The 18,091-nt window shown below is 33.8% G+C and overlaps 3 protein-coding genes across 5 annotated transcripts in view; 1 reads left to right on the plus strand and 2 right to left on the minus strand.

Moving 5' to 3' along the window:
- LOC116340015 overlaps positions 1–9,979 on the plus strand; it is a 20,680-nt gene extending 10,701 nt beyond the window's left edge. For 2 of the 3 annotated variants that reach the window (XM_031766143.1, XM_031766146.1), the window contains 7 exons: positions 2,868–3,015; positions 4,061–4,199; positions 7,466–7,581; positions 7,703–7,838; positions 8,565–8,677; positions 8,813–9,000; positions 9,221–9,979. In XM_031766143.1, the coding sequence (XP_031622003.1) occupies positions 2,868–3,015; positions 4,061–4,199; positions 7,466–7,581; positions 7,703–7,838; positions 8,565–8,677; positions 8,813–9,000; positions 9,221–9,367 (987 nt within the window). In that variant the 3' untranslated portion in view covers positions 9,368–9,979. Of the gene's footprint in view, positions 1–2,867; positions 3,016–4,060; positions 4,200–7,465; positions 7,582–7,702; positions 7,839–8,564; positions 8,678–8,812; positions 9,001–9,217 lie in introns of all 3 variants that reach the window. The other variant, XM_031766145.1, reaches the window with a different exon arrangement.
- A 2-nt stretch (positions 9,980–9,981) lies between these two features.
- Positions 9,982–11,904, minus strand: LOC116340016 (actin, indirect flight muscle-like). The gene is made up of 2 exons (XM_031766147.1): positions 10,980–11,904; positions 9,982–10,885 (listed from the first exon to the last, which is right to left on the minus strand). Exons 1-2 carry the CDS (start codon positions 11,902–11,904, stop codon positions 10,680–10,682), a joined length of 1,131 nt encoding a protein of 376 aa, XP_031622007.1. The 3' UTR covers positions 9,982–10,679.
- Positions 11,905–15,825: 3,921 nt separating this feature from the next.
- On the minus strand, positions 15,826–17,616 carry LOC116340094 (rRNA methyltransferase 3, mitochondrial). The gene is made up of 2 exons (XM_031766313.1): positions 17,487–17,616; positions 15,826–17,427 (listed from the first exon to the last, which is right to left on the minus strand). Exon 2 carries the CDS (start codon positions 17,407–17,409, stop codon positions 15,886–15,888), a length of 1,524 nt encoding a protein of 507 aa, XP_031622173.1. The 5' UTR covers positions 17,410–17,427; positions 17,487–17,616; the 3' UTR covers positions 15,826–15,885.
- Positions 17,617–18,091: the final 475 nt, after the last annotated feature.

The raw sequence follows: 18,091 nt of genomic DNA on the forward strand, positions 1-18,091 counted from the left end.
AAGCCATCTAGTTTTCATTGTATTACTTCTCTGTCTGTATGTGAAATAGAATCCATACACAATTTTGGGTGCCATAATCTGTGTTAGGTCATAGAAAAAGATACATAGAAGAAAAAAAAGCACAACATTTCGTCTTCTATGTACTATTATTTAGATTGGCCATAGCAGGCGGTACATAATCGCGAATCATACTAGGCAATTTTTTTTATTTTGTTTTTTGTTGCTCACTTTGCTAGGGGTTTTCATGTATTTTTATTGGATGAAATTTGTATTATCGTTGCATATTGGCATATCGTTGAAATATCGGCGGAGTATCGGCATATCTGTAAAATATCGGTTAAATTCGGGTATTTTTTGATAATTAATTGTTCTGGAAGTGGGCTTTGGTGGATCATCAGAACCGCTCCCAGTTCTGGAAGTGGGTTTTGGTGGATCCTCTGGATGGACCAGACCATGGTTTGACAATCCCTTGGCCCATCCTGAGGATCCACCAAAGCACACTTCCAGAACACACACACTTCGCATATCGGCCAATATCGGTGGATTTTTGGCACAAAATAGTGAAATCGGTATGATTTGTTATACTATTGTTTATTCGTCGAATTCTGGAAAGAAATTCTTACATGAAAGCCCCTAGTCACTTTGTATCAAAATAAGATTTGCCCAAACCTTCGGTAAAGTCGTGAACTAAATGAACATTTCTCATTGTGCGTACACTGTACACAGACTACGTTTGAAACTGCGATGCTCCATTAAAATGTTTTCTCTCTTTTTGTGTGTCCAGAATTTTTTGTGGCCCCAAATTAGGACGTTTTATTATTCATTACTGGATCCATGCAAATGTGTGCGTGTGTGTGTGCGCGTGATCTTTTTACGTTGCTCTTGTGTTTATTTTGTAAAATAAAACTGTTTTGTTTGTGCTGTTAGAGGGATGTTTTGAAAGAAACAAATAAATAAAAACATTGATTCAGGTGTTCCAAAGTGAAGAAAGTATATTTTGTAAACATTTAATTACGCAACGCGCCGTAACACATGTTTATAATATCACAATTATTGTTAACAAATAAATGGATATTTCACGGTGTTACCATGTTGTTTTGATTTATATCGGCGTACTAGCCATCGTAGTATTTTATTTTACACAGCCAAAAAAATGAAGTGGATATTTACGCACCAAATGCACTTCGTCTACAAAATGGACCAAAATTAATTTTCAAACTTTTCCCAGGCGTCGGCTTCAAATTGCTGCAGTTCAGTGTGAATATCGTTTTCTCTCTTTCTCTCTCTCTATCACACACACTTTATCAAACTTTTCTGGCGCCTATTGTGCTTTAAAGCAATTGGCATTTTTGCACGTTAACTTGGATAATTTACACGACAACATTCATTTGCAGACATTTTATTTTTCGCAAATGTCTAATAAAAATCCGAGAACTCATATAGCAGTTTTAAAAATCATTACTCTTATTCTCTATCTATCTCGTTCAAAATTCCTCTAACACACTTTTAGATTCGATGCTCATCTTATCACAGACACCCCCGCCTGCACAGACGAATATATATAAACGCACAAAAAGTTTGCAAATTGTAATAAAAGTACACACACAGCAGTGAAATATTATTTCACATTTCTTTTAAATTAAATCGCTGAAGAACAACATTCGCTATCATTTTCTCTTTCTCTATCGCCTTTTCCCGACCAAAGCGATAGCGAGGGGGGCAGTGGTGAAAAAAGAACAAGAATCAATTTGAATGTCGCAGGCGAAAGTTGATTCAGATGGATTTACCAGTGAAAAGAGTAATATTTGGAAATATGCTGCTGTGTAATTTGTTCAAATTTAAGCATCTATTTATTATCCACTGTCTTGAAACGCAATTTGAACGAATGCAATTTGAATCTGGCATTCATTCGGAAAATCTCTCGCTCTGTCAGTAAATTATTCGAAATGCGCGCGTTCCAAATTTGCATGGGTGATTTAGATGATCAAAAGAATAGATTAAACATGAACCATTTGAATGCGATAGAGAATGTGGAATGAGAGTTTGATATTTAAAATGTTCGAAGCGAAAACATACCAAATGTTCAATTTTGCATTGTGCTTTGTTTGTGCGTGCATTTTTCTCGCATTAATTCGGTCTGTCGCATATAAAATGTGCATAAATCATTACAGTAATAGGTCATGATATCGTTTGGTTCATATCGGAAATGTAAATGGATGGAATTGATTTGAAGTGAGTAAACCATTTTCTTATCAAATCACTCGAACTGAAAGTTCAACAAAAAAAAGAGGTTCAATTCCAATATACATCAGACGGACCTTTTTTTTTTTTGAAATAACAAACAATTCACCTAGAAAGCACAACAAATGTGATGACGTCAAATAGACGTGAGAAACCTGTGTGTGAGACATGAAATGGTCTAATTGTAGCCGATTTTTGTTGAATGGTATATTTACAGGCATTTGTGTTGAAGAGTCAATTTATCGTAATTGATGAAATATGGTCACAACGGATCAACTTCCTTTGAAACGTTTACTTTTTATCGTCTTGTATCGGCTCGTTGAGTGTTTGTTTTGTATTTTTGCTATTTTTGTTATGGTTTTACGTCACTTCAGTTTGGGCGATGCCATTACAGATTTGCTCATTACATTGAAAATCATGGTTCGGCTTTCAGTCAATGGCAAAAATGCGTTTTTCATTTGCCAAGCAGTTGTTTTTTTATTGATATTATTGGCTCTCCTATTTACTTTCTTTCTTATGTTATCGACATTGGTATTTGTGTTTATTCATCAAATTTTGTTATTTGATTTTTTTTTTTTGTTTTATTTTTTCCTCTTCTCATTCATTCAAACTCTCCTTATATTTAGACGGTTTCCGTTACGGTGTCTGTGCTGACACTGACATTTATTTCAATTGATCGATGGTATGCAATCTGCTTTCCACTTCGTTATGTTTCGACGAATGGACGTGCTTGGTGCTCGGTTGGGGTAATATGGATTGCAGCATTGGTGTCGGGTAAGTGAACAAAGTTTATTCACACTTGAAAATTTTCAGTTTTTGATACTTTATTGTTGTTCGTTTTAATTAGCTCTTTTTACACACTTATTCAGACAAAAGTGTATTACACGCACACGAAATCGAGCGTTCCACATAAAAGCGCATTTAAATATAATCGAATGGTTTTTCATGGAACGGTTGCACTACCATTTTCAGTATTCAGAATTTTAAGCGATTGAGTTTAATGACATGCCTTGTTTAATTGTGCCGTGAAGGAGAATTTAATTATTATTCCGTTTTGATGATGAATTTATATTTACAAAAACCAACGAACCGAAATTAAAGGCGACTCTTTTTTTTGATTGTATTTCCGTTATTTCATACCATACAATTTACAGTCCAGTCGAATTCATCGCAATTTCATATTGATAAACATTATCTACGTGTTTTCATCGAAATTCAGCAAGTAGAGTTCATATTTCATTTTTATGAATTCGGTTTGTTTATATTTATCAAGAAAAAATATTATTGAATCAACTGTTGAATGGGCACGAAACAAGTAAATAAATAAAGCCATATCAAATGTTGATGTTGTATGACCTCTTCAGAAATGTTGGCTTTTGATTTAATCCTAAGCCGTTCAAAGCAAAGTTGTAGTCAAATGACATTTTATTGTCTTCGTTATAAAATGGAGAGAAAAAAACGGAAGAAAAAATAATGTTTACCCCCCTTCTTACTTCCCAGTTACGAAAAATTTCTATTTATATACAGAACCTTCTTTAATTTTTGTCGCCTATCACTTTGTGTGCGTGTGATTTTTGTTTTGACGATATTTTTCATCATTTTCATTTCAGAATTAAACGAAGATTGCGCACTGTATGTTATTTGTGATAAAACAGTGCATCTTCAATCATGTCATTTTGATTTTGATTTTTACAAGATTTTGTATTTTCTTTGCACATTGCTTGGTGGTTCAACAATTCATCGTGACCCGCTCAACATGACCGACATGGCTGCGGCGCTGTTTTTTTTACAATTCATGCTTACATTGCTGCTGCTGTAGACCTTCCTGAGTTCATAAACTCAAGAACAAAGAAAACAGAATTACGATTTAACATTGATTTATTTACGCAGTGTGTATCAACGTGGGACAAAAACACCGAAAAAAATGTCGTCATTGCCCGTTTCGTCCTGTTATATTTGTAAGTTACTTAGTCGTCGCCTAAACAAATCTTCACATTCTTTTTTCGTTCACTGTTACTTTTTTTTGTCCGTTTTTATTTTCATTAGATGATTCAAGCCTTGTAACTAATAAATAAGCATAACATTTAGTTGTTAATTGATTCGTTTTGGACTTTCCCGTGTTCTAGTTTCACTCCTTTCTATTTGTGTGTGCATGTTAAATAGCTGCCGTGTAACGAAAAAACTGAACAGTTTTTCCAAAGACTTAGAAACAGCTTCTCCTTTTTTTGGACATAACTTATGAGCGCAATGAAAACCTAATGCATTCTCATTTCCACCAGAAAAAAATTGCAAACATTCAGCAGCTTTATTTAGACAGTATTCTTTATCGCTATCTCTCTGACTCTTTCTACATTTTTTTTTTGGGAAATTGCTCGCTTTTATTTAGTTCACAAAACATTTTATTTTCGGAATTATTTTTTTGTGGTATTTAGTGTACCAAATTACCATAATGGTATATGCTGTGTAACAGTATTGTTGTCGTCTCTGTACAAAAGAGTCTTTTGTCATTGTTGTTGTTTTTTTTTTACATTTCATTTTGACAAGCAATTTGCATGAAAATAAAATTGGATTGTGTCGCTTAAAAGCACGAGAAGGACACGAGACAGTGTTTTGGTCAAAAGGATATTGTTGTCCACATCAAAGAAGAACCGCTTTAGATTGCAACGATCCCCCATGACATATATAAAATTCAAAATCTGTTGTTTTTTTTTAATTTTCGTTCACAAATAATGTTCATGTTCAATGCTCATGTCTTAAATATCACTTTTCAACTGTGAAAACACAATGTTTAGAAAGCTTTTTGATTTGTTCACGCCTTTTGTATATTTTCTCTCGCTTCAATAACTTCAGCAGTGGCGTCAGAATTTTCTACTTCTTTTTTTGTTCTTCTTTCTCACACTCGTAATCTCATAAAAGAACCATTTGTGGCACACAAAGCATAGCGCTTCGTTTTAATCCTTTAACGTTTCTTTCATATCCCGATATGCAACGAACCAAACGAATGAGACAAATTTTTCGGATGAGTGTGTGAAACAGCAGCAAGCACACAATTTATTTACGATTAGAGAACACTCACTACAGTATATACCGTACATTTTCATGTATTTAATAGATGAGCGTGAGAAAATGTACTCATGGGTCTTATTCAAAATCATTCAATTCCAAAGCACCCCTGATAAATACATTTTATTTTCTTTGCTATCGCTTGAAAATTTATTCATATATAAATTACTGTGTTCAATGTCTGTATATACCAGTGAACATTTGGTCATGTTGAAGAACTTTATTTTAAAAAAAATCCAATATACTTTCTTACAATGATAAGACAACAATCCTTGAAATCTTGCGTCAAAAATTGCACAGATTGAAAGAAAAAATGTTGAAAAGGCTTCTATAATTTTCTTCTCTGTCTTCTTTCAACAAAAGTGAATTCCTAAGATGCATAAAGCGCTCACCATTTCTTAAAATAAATTAAAAACTTTGAACAAAAATTGTCTATGTTTACTTTTATCCATTTGGCCATGTTTTATTTGGAAGTGCTCACATTTCATCTTCTGATTTTGATTAAATTATCTGCGCGCATAAGGCACATATTCAAAGGATATATTTCTAGTCTGACCAGTTTTCACTCGAGCTTTGCAAAATCTTTAAATAGAATTAAATTGAACGAATCAAATCCAATTCAAAGTAATTCACTTTTTCGATCTAATTTTCTTTCGTTATCAAAGTAAATTGGAATGTGCATTGTATATTTTAAGCAGTTCCGGTGTTCTTTGTATATTAAATATACATATATATATACGCGGTAAATATTTCATCCATTTTTTGTTTCGAAAGTGTATTCAAATCCAAGAATCTTCATTGATGTGAATAAAATGATTTCCGAGATTAAAAATTGATGCTTAAGATATGTTTTTTTGCTAATAACAAGAGAGATACATTTAAAATCAATAATGTGCGAAGGAGGTGGTTGAACCAATCCCGTCCCGTGATTTCGATAAGAATTTTTTTTCGCGCGTAAATTCTTCTTGAATTATTCAGGGTGTTTGATTCTAATCGTTTCCTCTTCCGTTTATTTTTATAGGGATTTTCGAGAAGGTATTCCTTTTGAAAAATGTATGCTCACTTATTACTGATTTAAAATTAATGACATACATTGTATATTGGCAATGGTTGAAAATAATTCTTGTGGTAATACAAAGATTCCATAATTAAATTCTACAACTGATAAAAGAATTTATACTCTAGAAGATTTTCTGAATGAAAAATTTCTCGTCTTCCGGAAATAATTTAAGAATCCAAAATTAACGTAAATCGTATTCCTCTTTGTTTCCGATGATTTTGATTTCATGTGAAGGACACAGGAGATCTCGTTTGTCTTCAATTTAGTTAATTTTTTTGAGCAAATATCATATTTATCGATTAGGTGCTAAATTTGGAATTTTTTTATGAAATAAAACTTGAGTCGAATAAGAGAGTATTGTATGTGTTGAGCTCAAGAGTTACTATCACTAACTCAATTGTGTTCGAACGCTTAACACAACTTTTCTTCATTTTTTCTTCTTCTCCTTCTTCGCAGATGAATGAGAAAGAATGGCAAAATGTTATAATATCGTTTTTTGCTGTTGTTTTAGAGATGGTGCCGATTCACTTGTCATTCGACCGTTACGACAACGTGTTATCACATTTAATAATACGTGTTTATTGAAAAGGGATTATATTGGCAATCATCACGTAAGCACATCAAAATCGGCCGATAAGACATATACTAAATTTCATTATATCCATGGTTTTAAATGTTTTTCGGGTACGATTTATGATGAAAATTGGTTTAGTGTTTGTCAGAGGAGTAGAAGGGGTAAATTTATCTCAATGACAGTGAGATGTCCATGTGAAAAGCAAATGCGAAACCAATTTCCAAGAAATTATTGTAAATCAATAAATACTTGAGATGCCGGTCGTTATACTGTCGGGATTTGTGTGTTTGTAACTTAAGCTAATGTGTATGTGAGAAATTGAGAAGAATAACGATGAGCAACATTGTACGCACATTAAATAGACAGATTATGTTTGACTGGTATCGTTTTTGTAGGAATTGTAATGCTTTTGGATATGTGTGTGTCAACAATCTATATTTTACTCTTATCTTATTCCTTTCGTTTGTTTCTTCGTTTATTTATTTATTTATATTTCGTTATGACTGTTTTTGTTTTTGTTTTTGTAGGGCTCCATTATTTTTTATGTCGATCGCATATTTCAAAATCATCCGAGTTTTATGGAAATCCGATACGATTCCGGGTCATCGAGAATCGTGTAATCACCGTCAGATGCACACAGTCCGTGAGTACTAAATTATGGATGTCTTTTTTTCTTCTTCCGAAAATTCGCTATTCCAAATGGATATTTTATCTATTGTATTTATACAATGTTAACATTTATTTTTTGTTATGTATATTGACAGATTCACGCAACACCGTGGCCAATTCGAGTACGTTGAGTCAATTGAGAGCTCGACGAAAAGCAGCCAAAATGCTTGTGGTCGTCGTGCTTATGTTTGCCATTTGTTATTTGCCCGTACATACATTAAACATCGTGAGGTAGGTGTATCATGAACTTTATTTTTTTTTTTAACGTTTGTAGCCCGTTATTGTGAACACTTGCAGCCACATTGATTTAATTTGAACTGAAATCTTGAAGTTTTATTAAATTTGCGTGAACTTTCTACAATTACTTCGTTTTTTTTAAATAAAATTATACGGTTACTGACAATTTTCGTACTAACGAAATCTCCATAATGAGACTAATCACTATAAAAACAGAGGTGCGTAGACTTCTGGACCATAGAAAATCAAAAGCTTTGAAAACTTCAAAGGGAGCAAGACCTAATGTTTCCATTTTGCGAACTGAGACAAAACCAGGACGGTTTTGTGATGGAGGGAGAGCTTTCAAAATACGGAACTTCTCCCTCTCCATTCTTTTGCTATGGAAACAAAGCTATCCAAATATTTAGGTATCCAGCAGTTGATGAATAAATGGCAAACCGAAACGCTATATATATTTGGTGCATATTAAACGTAACAAGGGTCGTCATCAAGTAATTAATCGGATTATGAATCTTATTATAAGGCAGTTTTACAAATTATAATAAAGAATGTGATGTTGCCAAGAATTCTTAAATCCGGCATAGTTGATTACGAAAATGCGTAAAATAAAATTTAGTTTATGAAATCAACTCTGGCACAGTGAAAATGAATACATAAAACATTGGAATGGACTTTGGATTTATTCACCTTTTTTCATTTCTTTGGATCTTTTTTCAATAGATATACTATAGAACAAGAACAAACTACAATCGTGGCGATATTATCATTAATCTCACATTGGCTTTGTTATGCAAATAGTGCCGTAAATCCATTAATCTATAATTTTATGAGCGGTAAGTGGCAAATACCAGATTTCATTATATTGTTATAAAATTTGCGTCATAACGAGATTTGTGTATTTCGTTCGATTTTGCAAATGTGTTTCTGTTTATTCTTTAAATTCATTTTATCTTGTCATTATTCTGTAGGGAAATTTCGTCGTGAATTTGTGAGTGCGTTGGAACGGTGTCGATGCAGTAATCGTGATGTATATAGGCATCATTCATGCTATTTTAATCCAACTGGAGGACGACTTAATACAATTAGTCCAAATACCCGTAGTTTATGTCAATTTTCCAGTCATCGCGATCGTAACAAAAGTTTTCGCGAAAAGCATGTGAGTTTTCTTGTGAACTTTCGATCAGAATGTTGATTCACACCAAACCATTCCAAATTCTATAAAACAAAAATTACTCACACCAAATTCTCTTCTTGCTCTTCCCCCTCCCCATCTCTATATACCCGTTTCTCAAAAACAATTAAATCTCCTGTTTTTCGGCGTTCCACTTGTATCTCACTCCATCCGTTTGTGGTCATTCACCGCCTCAAAAAAGTAGACGATACAAACTAGTTTTGTTGAAAACGTGTATGATATTTATCCAGATAGCGTCAGTGACGGTCGAACATTTGGCATCACCACAAATGGAACATCAGTACCAAAAACAACTCCAAATGGCGACCGACAGCATTCACCATCAGACTAACCTACCTATTACTTAAACAAATGCACATCTCTTATTAAATAATAAAATAAAAGTGCACATCTTTTGTGACAATTTCACTTGAAACTTGTAGAAAAAAAAAATCTTTTCACATCATACTATTTTCATTCAAAAACAAGAAGAAAAAACTTCCTAATCGTCTAGATGCTATCTATTTTTGATTATGTTAGAAATCTATTTTATAAAATAACATATATTAACGACAGATAACTTGTGAAAATCTTCAAATACTGTATAAGTCCACTTTTGAGGGAACAAATCATCACCTATTACACTTATCCACAATCTCTACATGGGCATATGAAAAGGCTATGAATGTATTTCAATTATAGAAAACAACTCAATTTCTCTTAGCAAGGAAAAAATAGGGAGTGAAAATGAGATTCAGAGAGAGAGAAAGAGAGCGACAGATAGAAAGAATTTTAGGTGACGTATGAAATTTGATACAGATTCGATTGTGGTAGAGAGAGTATGTATGAAAATAACCAAATGATGAGAATGATAGGTCATAATTATGTTAGTATATTTTGATGAAATTTGTACAAATAAATGAAATGTATCTAATATAATCAACAAATTGAATGTAATAAAGAAAATTGTTTCAAATGTCATTTGTTTATTGATGTTAAATAGTACACTGGTCTTTAATTTACCACCCAAATGAGATAAACTTTGATACGAAACCGAATTCAAAAGATGGGATCGAGCGCCGCTTAAAATATATGCAACGTTTATAGAAACCAAGCCTTCACCCTATTATTGTGTTTAGTATAGTAAAAAATGTTGACAATGTTTCTGTTGCACATACCGCAAAGCTGTTGAAATAACGACGACAAGACTGACACATACGATGTCTCATTAAATGAATTGCATTTGAATGACATTAACAGAATAGTTTCTAATATCAACCCATCTTGCGTTTGTAAATTGTGTCATGCGATTGAATTTCATGATTTTTGCACGAGTAAGTAAATTTTAGCCTAGATATTTCAACGAATATTAATGAAATAGAACAAAAAATTCGTCACAATGACATCATTCAAATTATTTTTATTTCTGAAATCTTAAATTTTTTTGATTGTTTTGCTTAATTCTTCGACTTTTTTTGAGATAAAATTGGTAAAAATTGTTTGTTTGTTTTTTTCTTTTTAACAACGAAATTTTTATTATTATTTGTGATCTTTGGCATGATAGCTGTACATGAGTGTGAAATCACTCGACACAAGCCGCAATGAGAAAACACTGAATTATTACGTTTCGTTCGATGATTTTCTTTTGTGTTGTTTTAGCACATTTAGAAGCATTTACGGTGAACAATTGATGGGCCGCTTTCATCATATTCAGCTTTTGAAATCCACATAGCCTGGAAGGTGGACAATGATGCCAAAATTGAACCACCAATCCATACGGAGTATTTACGTTCTGGTGGTGCAATAATCTTGATCTTAATAGTTGATGGTGCCAATGCGGTGATTTCCTTTTGCATACGATCAGCAATACCTGTTTGTATATGAATCAATACCACAAAAATTAACCACCGTCCCATTAACCATCGTTCGAAACTATAATTTCGAAGGTATTAATGATTTCTTACCTGGATACATGGTGGTACCACCTGAGAGAACAGTGTTAGCATACAAATCCTTTCGGATGTCAACGTCACACTTCATGATTGAATTGTAGACAGTCTCATGGATACCGGCCGATTCCATGCCCAAGAATGATGGTTGGAACAATGCTTCTGGGCAACGGAAACGCTCATTGCCAATGGTAATGACTTGACCATCGGGCAATTCATATGACTTTTCAAGCGATGATGATGCAGCTGCTGTTCCCATTTCTTGTTCAAAGTCCAATGCAACGTAGCACAATTTCTCCTTCACATCGCGAACAATTTCTCGTTCGGCGGTGGTGGTAAATGAATAACCACGTTCGGTGAGAATTTTCATGCAGAATTCCGTTAAATCACGTCCGGCTAAATCCAAACGGAGAATGGCATGTGGCAATGCATAACCTTCATAGATTGGGACGGTGTGTGAGACACCATCACCCGAATCCAAAACAATACCAGTTGTACGACCGGATGCGTACAATGACAGCACAGCTTGGATGGCAACATAAACGGCCGGTGAATTGAATGTTTCAAACATGATTTGGGTCATCTTTTCACGATTGGCCTTTGGATTCAATGGAGCTTCAGTGAGCAATACTGGATGCTCTTCGGGCGCTACACGTAATTCATTGTAGAATGTATGATGCCAGATTTTCTCCATATCATCCCAATTGGTAATGATACCATGTTCGATTGGGTATTTTAGTGTTAAAATACCACGTTTGCTTTGAGCTTCGTCGCCGACATAGCAATCCTTTTGGCCCATACCAACCATCACACCTTGGTGACGTGGTCGTCCAACAATTGATGGAAATACGGCACGTGGTGCATCATCACCAGCGAATCCGGCTTTGCACATGCCCGATCCATTGTCAATAACTAATGCTCCTGCATCATCATCACACATTTTGGCTGATTTTTGTTAGCTTTCTTTTTGCTTCGCAACCTAAATCAATGCAAAAATTATGATTATTATTTTTTTTTTTACTTTATTTATCCAAACTGAAACGACAAATTTTCTTTTTCTATGAAAGTGATTTCAATCTAGATACGGAAAGCCATGTATTTGATATGCTGGGCAATAATTTGATAAAAGAAAGTGATGGGGTTCGTACACACAATATTTTTAATTTGAAATCACTTTCATTAAGACGCACAAGATTTGAAAGTGAGAAAACAACAGCAGTTTTCTATGTAATTTTCGATGTATGTTTTGAGTTTCGATTACAATTTTTTTTTTTTGATCTCATTTAATTCATTTGTTAATTATTTCAATGGATTAGAAAAACTTTCATCTGACAACAATCATTTCAAATAATCATCTTTTGGATGAGAATCAGAGAAAATAATCACTTGAATCGCTCGTTTGTGTATCCATTTTTTTATGTCAAAAGAAATATCACGTCACTTGTGAGAAAAACATCCAATCAAATGAAGTGAAAATCAAAACACAGTATTCGTAGCACTAAAATCCTGTTCGTATTCGATATTGTTCAATATGCTTGAATTTTGTAATGTACCTTAAAAATGAAAAGGCAGAAAATGCTTTGATCCACTGGTGTACTACTTTCTGCAACACTCAACGACCACAAAGTGAACCGATAAGTAATTGATCATTGTCTTTTATATTGCCAATCAATCGAATGTAATGCGAAAAGTCGATCGCTTTATTTGTATCTGGAAATAGAAACGATCCTTAGATGGATCGAAACAAATGAGAAAGTGCCGTCTCAATAAAATTGATACAGTTGTATTGGTTTCTCTAATTCGTAATCAATTCGTGAATCAATCGGATTATCTGTCATTGAATCATCTATTGTCGGTGTCAGCGAGTGTGGTCGGTTTCGATTAATTGCTTTTATCGGAAAGCAATCAATGCATTCAAATACATTTACAGATAAATCGTGATGCCAATAAAGTGAGCATAAAAATAATGCATGTAAAACATTTCAAAAAATTCAAATGGCATTCGAGTGTAATGAAATGATTTTTGGTTCATCGCAGTGGAAAATTCAGCTTTGCAGCTCATTCATGCATGAAAAACAAAACTCTCACAAGAAAACTCCTTTTCTCTCTCACTCTCTCGCTCTCTTTCCGCCTCATTTAATTAGGGATTCGCATTCTTTTCACTGCTGAACAATAAATTGGTGTGTAATACTATGATGCGATCCGTTCGTGTTTATCTTTGCCGTTGGTGCATTTATTAGTTTTTGCCCATGATCATCGATGAATATTCATGGCTATTTTTGACTATGTTTTCGTACATGTCGTCGAATGCAGGGATATATTGAAGCGCGCGCCGTTTAATCGTACAATTTAAGAAAAACATACGATGTATTGGTAGGTGTATGGCTCTTTTGATGCCATATAACGTCACTTTTATTTCGTAAGTGCATTGATTTAGTTTCACGGCAAACGTAGCTGCATTTCTATCGTCGTCATTACCTTACAAATTTAGAATTGTAGTTTTTGTTTTACTGTTTACTCTCTCATCATTGTTATGATGCAGCATCGTACATATCCCGGTGCGCGCGCAAGCTTACACACTCATTATATTTTGAACGTAACAATTCCCAAATTGGCTATAGCAAATGACTCAAGTGCAAATGATACATTTGCCAAAAAAACAACAACACCCAAACAAGTTTGAAATTCCGCATCCGAAGAAAGCAATTGCAATGATAGCAATGACAATATTAATTCATTATTTCATCGTGTCAATAAAAATAATTCACTTTATTCAATTATTCATTATCATTTCCGAAAATAAATTTGATTCATCCAACAATCGGTTATTAATGATCACGAAAAGTCGGTTTTTGTGATTGATTTGGATATAAACAGCTGAATTTTGACCATGCAATACAAAACCAAACAGTTGAATGATTAATCTGTAGAACGATGTATGTAGGAGTTCATAATATATAAAAGCTATTAAATAATTGCAGAACCTATCCCAACACATGAAAATAATAAATAAGTTGTATTTTCCCCTAAGTCTCGGAAGGTTCGCACATAACTTGAGAAAAACACAAAAAAAAACATTTCCGAATAGATTACAAATGTGCGGAGAAAATCTCTTAAATGCCATACATATCACATAATAATAAATCATATTTTAAAAAAAATGCTTGAAAAGTTGCAAATCGTTCACACATTATTATTATTTTTTTTTTCATCTTCATTCTCTGTCTCCGTTTATAATAAATGTAGATTAAATTTTACGAGTCTCAACTTTGAACGATTCATAAATATTGTCATCTGAGTGTCAGAATTGAGCAGGCATTTGGCATGCATGCTTTAAAACTGTGTGCGAGTGAAATATTTTTCATTTTCATAAGCGCAATTAATTTGCTAATTTTTGCTAAATTGTTTGGCTGACATGACAGTGAGTGCATGCAAAAATATGACATGTTAGACCCCCGAGACATGAATTGCATCATTACTATCTGTGTGTTCTTTTCTCAACGGCATAACGCGTGTGAATTTAGCATAATTTCATATAAACAACGTACGTGCCGTGCCGAACGATATGTATGTCTTGGGCCATTTTCATTTGGCTATTTCTATAAAATATAAGTGAAATTGTGCACTGCACATCTTTTGTTGTCGTTGTTCCGCATTTTAATTGAAATTTCAGGCATTTATTTCCGAAAGAGGCCTCGTTAATTACATTGAATTGATTGTAAAATTTCTTCTTTTGAACGGGGAGTTGAAGTGTCAATGTACAAACATCAAGTCAGCCGCATTGGTTTTGCGCAACCCAATCTACAACGTCGCCGATGACGATAAGACACTATTTTCGAGCTATTTTACGATGTTGTAAAAGTAAAATAAATAATAGATAAATAAATTGGCTTTGAAGAAAATTATTGCTCTGATTATTTTACTAATCTTTTCAGATTTGGGACGATTTACAATTTGAATGCAGAAATCGGTGAATTAACGTTGAAACCGAGAACAAATTTGAGAGTGAGACGCACACACACACATAGATGGAGAGAAAGAGAGAGAGAAGGAGAAAAACAGACAGACAGCGAGCGATGTTTTGCAGCCGACACCGATGACATCGTCGTCGTTGAATTTGGTTCGGTTAAATTTTTGTAATTACTATGAATAGAGCGAAGGGATTAGCTCTATGTGCGCTATCGAATTTCGCATGTAATTTTAAATAAGCCAAACCATTTTTAGATATGTAATGCGGTAACAGCTGAACAATGGTAAAATATTCAATGTATCTATATATGTATATATGCATCTAATGTTCAAAATCTATGCTCTATGTATGTATGTGTGCGTCTGACCACTAATTCTCTATTACATTTCAATTTTTTTTTCACACATAAAATCATTTCGATTCGGTTGTCTTTCTCTATTTTTCGTTCCTTCTCTTCGTTTTGAATGTATATTTTTTTGCTTCAAATTTATCAACAGAATATTAAATCAAATTCAAGACGCACGGATTTTTCATTTAATTGGATCGTTTATGTTAAAAGACATTTTTCAAATTGTGATTAAAATTTCAAATAAGCCATGTCATGCGTTATGGTATTTCTATCAACGAATAACAATTTTTTTATGAATTTGCATCTATTTACGCTCGAAATCTTGATTGTCTCGCTCATATTTCGGAAGCATAGAATTCTGTCTTCATCTACGTTAAAGACAGCGCTATTTTCGTTTGTAGATCTCTGGCAATAAGTAATTACTGAAACATCCCATGTACATTACATTGTACTAAATCCCACCGATGAAATTTGAATTTATATCATACATTTCAAGTGAAAATGGATTACATTTTATGACACTCAAATAAAACGATAACGCCTTTTACAATATAACATTTTATTTTTTTCGTATAAACCACTAAGTATACAATTTATTTAATTTATTTTATCAACTGTTTTCGCATTTCAAATAAAAGAATCGCCGTCGCAACGCTTGCGTTGAGACTTTCAACGCCGTTGCCCAATGGTATTTTCACAACCGCATTATCGGGTCGAATATTTTCTGGATTTGTTTCATTTGTAATGTCATTTTCCACCGTGTTTGTGGATGCTTCTGTTGATGTTGTCTCTTCTGTTTCTGCTGCGGCTGCTGTTGCTGTTGTAGATTTTGTGTGCGAGGTAACAAATTTCATAAAATCCAATGCATGACTACTAACTCCCTCTGTTTCACCGCCGATTACTAATGCGATGTGCTTGCAATTGGAAAACGGTATATCACTATAAACTTTGGGTTTAATGTATTTCACCATTTTTTCTTTACGCTTTTGATCCGATTCATCGAACGGTAATGTTGTACTATCCTCTTGCACCCGATTGTCAGCAATAAAAACCGAAACCTCATCAGTTTTGGGTAAAAGTTGTGGTAAGTCTTCCCATTCCACCGGCCCAACGATTTCAATGCGAAATTGTGCACCGCAACCACCGCGTAAAGCTTTGATATCCCATGGGTCGGCACAACCTTTCAACAAAATGATTTTTGTGCATGGAATTGAAGCACATGTTCGAATAATACCACCTAAATTATTTGGCTCACGAACTTGATCGCAAATTACTGTAATTGGTACCGGATCAAATAGATCTGAATCAAGCATTTCATTCAATTCAGACCATTCCGTTGTTTGTTCAACGCTTTGCTGTTGTTTGTTTGATTTTAATTTTATCAATTTATTTCGAACAACATTATCCCAAATTTCTTGCATATCTGTTGGCTTTTCAAACACTGTTATCAGTCCGGGGCATGTGGTCAACGTTGACCAATACGTTAAATCATTGTGTGGCACACGAAGTATTTCCGTATCTTTCATAAATGCCGGTTCAATATGATCTCGTATCGTTTCAATTTGTTTTAAATGGCTAAAGAATACGTATTTCAATTTCAAGCCCGCTTCAATTGCTTCCAATGTTAATCGTCGTCCTTCGATCAACAACAAATTCTTTTGGTTTCGGTATTTACGCGATTTCAGCATAAGCATTAAATTCTCCAATCCAGGATGTTGAAACGGTAATTTCACATATGTTAAATTCAATCCAATATCATGATATTTCAATTGCTCGAATGATCGATCTTTTTTTATTTTCGGTAATTTTTCTTTTTTCTCGGTTTTTACGTTTTTCTTATTTGCCAATCTCGGTTCACTCTTGCCTTTTCGCACATTTCCGTCGGGCTTTGTTTTTGTTTTAGATTTGTTCGCATTTTTGGATTTGGTTTTATTGTCCGGATTTGATGTGCCACCCAAATCAAAGAGCAAATCTGAATCCTTGTCATCCTTTTGTATTGAAACATTGAATGTCGGTGTTTGACTCAATAAACGAAAAACTGGCACAAAATTCACAGTATGTCTTTGTTTCTGCACGTACGGCGAAAGAACGGAGAAGCCACGAACAGCAAATCGACCCAACATCATCACCACTAAAATACAATTCTTTAAAAAAATAAATTCACAATTATTATATCCAAATGATTTTCTTTTATTTTGTGTACCTTATTGATATTATGGTGAAATACGGTTAGAGTTAATTGTCACATGGATACAATTGTCAGAATATACAATGCTTGTTGGTTGCCTGTCATTTGTGACAGTCAACATTGAGCGCGTTCAATGCATTCATCTGTCAAATACGAGTGTCGGTGTGTTTGTGAATGAAACACCAAATTCAAATTTGATTTGGACGTTGGAGAATATTCAAAAACGATGAACGTCATCATAATTTTTTTCATATTTCTCACGGGAAGTTTGTGGTCGCAAATTACTTGGTAATCATATCAAATGTGATTTCATAGAGATTTCTAATAAGCATGTATTATTCGTCAAGTTAGTAATTATGCATATTTATTCAGTTCTGGCGAAGTGCTGAAATAAAATGAAACACGCACACAAGAAGGAGAGAGTGAGAGTATGTGTTATTTCCATCAAATAAGTTTTGGTGCGATGATGAAAGTCTAAGATTCCCATAAACATCGATATTTATGGCTTGGCACATTGTGTATATGCATTTTTTTTCGCTTATTCTTCTGATGTGTATGCTTAATAAAATTTATTTTCTCGTTCCATCGTCCAAATCAAATTCACACACAAAAAAATAATA

Source organism: Contarinia nasturtii, unplaced genomic scaffold (assembly GCF_009176525.2).
Source record: "Contarinia nasturtii isolate CC-2019 unplaced genomic scaffold, AAFC_CNas_1.1 Cnas_scaffold_630, whole genome shotgun sequence".
NCBI classification, from domain to species: Eukaryota; Metazoa; Arthropoda; class Insecta; order Diptera; family Cecidomyiidae; genus Contarinia; species Contarinia nasturtii.